The sequence below is a fragment of the Alligator mississippiensis genome, chromosome 11, assembly GCF_030867095.1.
Source record: "Alligator mississippiensis isolate rAllMis1 chromosome 11, rAllMis1, whole genome shotgun sequence".
NCBI classification, from domain to species: domain Eukaryota; kingdom Metazoa; phylum Chordata; order Crocodylia; family Alligatoridae; genus Alligator; species Alligator mississippiensis.
The window spans coordinates 54,071,799-54,076,663 of record NC_081834.1 but is presented as its reverse complement, the minus strand read 5'-3'; the positions used below and the strand labels follow the sequence as shown (position 1 = coordinate 54,076,663).

The 4,865-nt window shown below is 53.3% G+C and overlaps 1 protein-coding gene across 1 annotated transcript; it reads left to right on the top strand.

Annotated features, from left to right (window-relative positions):
- The first annotated feature begins 443 nt into the window (after positions 1-443).
- On the top strand, positions 444-1,406 carry LOC102560551 (olfactory receptor 2G3). Its single transcript, XM_019478770.2, has one exon. The coding sequence runs from the start codon at positions 444-446 to the stop codon at positions 1,404-1,406; it is 963 nt and encodes a 320-aa protein (XP_019334315.2).
- The last annotated feature ends 3,459 nt before the right edge of the window (positions 1,407-4,865 follow it).

Below are 4,865 nucleotides of genomic sequence, written 5' to 3'. Positions count from 1 at the left end.
GCTCATGGGCTGATTTGGCCAAATTGAATCAGTGACAGTGATCTGCATCAATGAATTGAAACACTGTCCCTGATTCAGGCCGAATCCAAGTCGAATAGGGCCCACTTCGCACACCCCTACTACAAACTAACTCCTTATAGGCCACATGCAGCCCATGAGCCACAGGTTGGACATCCCCATTGTAGACATTCTCACATCATCTCTTGCGCCTGGCACCGTTTCCTAGTCATGGATTCTACATTGATACCAATGTTCACAATCCCACCCCTCCAGCCTTTTCCAGATCCACTCACTAGGGTGTAATTACCATCAGCTCACTGAGCTGCACAGCCCTCCAGGATTCAAACGCACCAGACACTGCCAGTCACGCTCCGATACTTGTTATCACACACCTCCTGCCCGAAGGGTCTTTGTCACCCTTGCTATTTCTGTATCTACAGGTGATGCATAGCAAAACAGCATGGGAGAATCAGCCTGACGAAAACCAGAGTACTGTAGAGGGATTCTTCCTGGTGGGGGTGTCTGATCAACCACAGTTGGAGCTGCTGTTTTATGTGTTTGTTTTAATCTGCTACATTATGACGCTGTTTGGGAATGTCACCATCATTGTCATCTCCCAGCTGGACCCCCGTCTCCACACACCCATGTACTTCTTCCTCAGCAACCTCTCCTTCCTCGACATCTGCTACACCAGCAGCGTTGGCCCCCAGATGCTGGTGAACTTCCACAGTACGCGCAAGTTCATCTCCTGGGGTAGGTGCGTGGCCCAGCTCTACATCGCCTTTGGCCTGGGTTCCACAGAGTGCCTCCTGCTGGCAGTCATGGCCTTCGATCGCTACGCTGCTGTCTGCCGGCCCCTGCACTACACAACAATTATGAGCCATCGCCTCTGCCTGCTCATGGCTGCTGGTTCCTGGCTCAGTGGCCTGGTCGTTTCATTGGCAAATACCTTGCCAACTATGCAGGTACCCCGGTGTGGTAGGAACCATATTGATAACATCTTCTGTGAGATGCCCGCACTGCTCAAGTTGGCTTGTGTTGACACATCTTTCAACGAGGCTGTGCTCTTGTCTGTAAGTGTGCTTATCCTGGTGGTGCCTGTGAGCCTCATCCTGGTCTCCTACGGCTACATTGGTGCTGCTGTGGTGAGGATCCGCTCAGCTGAGGCCAGGCGCAAAGCCTTCAGCACCTGCACCTCCCACCTGGCTGTGGTGTCACTCTTCTATGGCCCGGCCATCTACATGTACCTGCAGCCTCCCTCCAAGGATCAAGGCAAGATTGTCTCCCTGTTCTACACCATGTTCTCCCCAACCCTGAACCCCCTAATCTACACACTGAGGAACAAGGAGGTACATGGGGCCCTAAGGAGACTGCTTTGGAGAAAGCCAGACACCCAGGCCTTCTAGGTTGGGATTAGTCACTGGACATGCATCCCTCTGTTCCCCTCCTGGAGCATTTCCCTTCTTTCCACTTCTAGCCCCAAGATATCCCATTTCTTTTTACTCTCTTCAGTCCTTCGGGCCTCTTCTCTCTCCTGTGACACATCACATGTAATTACCCTCAAAATTGGTTTTCATTGAAAATCAAGTTTCTGCCCCCAGAGGAGAAAAACATCATGATCCACAGCCTGTTCTCCTCCTGATGTGGCTAAGTCCGTCTGTGGCATGCCCTCACACCACACTTCTCACCGCAGCAGTGCAATTCTACTTCAGCCTGCTCTTTTCTTATCTTATCCATGGCCAGCTACTGTGTGCCACAGGCTGATCTTATTTGGCCCTTCATTTTCTTCCTGACATGTTGCCCAAAAGCAGTAAGGAAGGCATTTCTGTCATAATGAGGCTTTACCTCAGTCTCAGAGGGATCTGAACCCACAACCTTCACTACAAAGGGTCCTAACCACCTAAGTGGGAAGTAGGCAGTGCTGAGAAGATCCTTCACTCCTCCAGTTACAGATGGCTTACAGAGAGGAAAGGGTTGGTATAGTCCTGGAGTCCAAAGTGTGTCTGCATGAAACACATCCAGTGGGTTCCCAGTTATATCTATTAATTTTATCCAATGACCATTGAACGCCAAGTGCATAAACAATTTGGGGAGCAGAACCAGGACTCCTTGTTTCCCATGTCAAGGACCTCCTCCTGCAGCTACAGAATCAGGCTCCCTCTTGCATGTTCTCCTAGTCATGTGACTCTTGCATCCTTTTTTTAACAGTCAGCTAGTTTTGGCATGAAGGGTGGTGCTCTTAGCCTGGGGTAGGCCATGTCTGGTGCTTCTGGCACTATTCTGAGAAGTGGGAGGTGAGAATCTCAGACTCAGAGGCCATGTCTACATGAGTGGTGAACTGTGCAGTCGTTACTGTGCAGTCGTATAGTACTTGCATGCTTAGTACTCACAGTCATTTAGTCCCTGCATGGTTCTTTTCAGATGCTACTGCACAGTACCAACAAACTGCTGTGCAGTAGGACCATGGTAAGTTGGCCGGGCAAGCCTGGGCCCAGGCAGCCACCAGCCGCGCCCCCTCACCGTGCTGCCCCACCACCTTCTCCGGCAGGCCAACTGCTCTGCTGTGCTGCAGCGAAGCCCACAGCTCCTGGGTTCAGGGGCCATGGGGTTCCTGAATGGCTGGGGCAAGGAGCTTCCCACACCCCAGGCATCTTTGCACGTAGTTTTACAGGGAGGTGCCCTGAGGCCAGCTGCCTCCCCCCCCACCAGCACTGTAACCCAAGTGCACCACTGCTGCATGTGTCCTAGGCACTGCGCAAGGAGCTGTTTGCACAGACCGCGGGGTGCCCAACCCACTACACCCTGCTGATGCCACAGGTGAACCTACATACCTGGCATGGGACCCTGAGCTTTGACAGTGCAGGGAAAAACCCAGGCTTCCCTGCATCACCCGCCATCACCTACAGGAATACCTGTGGCTGCATTACACATTCCTACTTCCCACAGCTCAGCAGAACATGGCTGCCAGCATTGATGTGTTCCTCAGCATGTGAGAGGCCCATGCCCACCTAGCTGCGGGGCCATGGACTTCACAATAAAGGTTTGAACTTTCTCCTGTCTCCCTGCATGATGTGGGAGGGAATCAGGGGGCCAAGAGAGCATGGCTGGCCCAGGCAGGGAGGAGGAGCCAGGGCTAGGGGTAGAGTGGGAAGGTCCCTCCCCATAATGAGGGACTTACCATATGGGCAAGGTTAGCCTGCCCAGTGGCTCTGGTGTGTCCCAGCTGATGGTGATGGTGTGGAGCTCCCACTGGTGTCCTTCAATCACAGGGTGCAGCATGCAGGTGCAAGGGCAGGTGACCCCTGGGGAAGAGTTGGCACTGCTGATGCCCAGCAGTGACATGGCCGGATGTGTCTTGGGGCTGAAGCTATCAGGGCAGGCACTGACCCAGGCTCCCTGAGCTGCTGGTGGGGGCTATGGGGGGAGCTTGCCAGGACAGACTGCTGGTGCCCCGAGGGACCCTCCCCTGGTGACACATGACCGTGGGTGCCAGGCTGGAACAGGGACTCAGGCAGGCCATATATGTTGGGTGCAGCTTGGGTCCCAGAGCTCAAGGATCTCAGTCAGCTGCAGCATATAGGGCATAGATTCATAGATTCATAGATGTTAGGGTCAGAAGGGACCTCAATAGATCATCGAGTCTGACTCCCTGCATAGGCAGGAAAGAGTGCTGGGTCTAGATGACCCCAGCTAGATACTCATCTAACCTCCTCTTGAAGACCCCCAGGGTAGGGGGGAGCACCACCTCCCTTGGGAGCCCATTCCAGACCTTGGCCACTCGAACTGTAAAGAAGTTCTTCCTAATGTCCAGTCTAAATCTGCTCTCTGCTAGCTTGTGGCCATTGTTTCTTGTAACCCCCGGGGGCGCCTTGGTGAATAAATACTCACCAATTCCTTTCTGTGCCCCCGTGATGAACTTATAGGCGGCCACAAGGTCGCCTCTCAACCTTCTCTTGCGGAGGCTGAAAAGGTCCAGGTTCTCTAGTCTCTCCTCGTAGGGCTCGGTCTGCAGGCCCTTAACCATACGAGTGGCCCTTCTCTGGACCCTCTCCAGGTTATCCGCATCCTTCTTGAAGTGCGGCGCCCAGAATTGCACGCAGTACTCCAACTGCGGTCTGACCAGCGCCCGATAGAGGGGAAGTATCACCTCCTTGGACCTATTCGTCATGCATCTGCTGATGCACGATAAAGTGCCATTGGTTTTTTTGATGGCTTCGTCACACTGCCGACTCATGTTCATCTTGGAGTCCACTAGGACTCCAAGATCCCTTTCCACCTCTGTGCCACCCAGCAGGTCATTCCCTAGGCTGTAGGTGTGCTGGACATTTTTCCTCCCTAGGTGCAGCACCTTGCATTTCTCCTTGTTGAACTGCATCCTGTTGTTTTCTGCCCACTTGTCCAACCTGTCCAGGTCTGCCTGCAGCTGTTCCCTGCCCTCCGGCATGTCCACTTCTCCCCATAGCTTTGTGTCATCTGCAAACTTGGACAGAGTACATTTGACTCCCTCGTCCAAGTCACTGATGAAGACATTAAAGAGTATAGGTCCAAGGACCGAGCCCTGCGGGACCCCACTGCCCACACCCTTCCAGGTTGAAACCAACCCATCCACCACAACTCTCTGGGTGCGACCCTCTAGCCAATTCATCACCCACCGGACTGTGTAGTCATCCAAGTCACAGCCTCTTAACTTGTTCACCAGTATGGGGTGGGATACCGTATCGAAGGCCTTCCTGAAGTCTAAGTATATGACATCCACCCCTCCTCCTGTGTCCAGGCGTTTCGTAACCTGGTCATAAAAAGAGACTAGATTGGTCAGGCATGATCTGCCTGCTACGAACCCGTGCTGGTTTCCCCTCAGCATAATT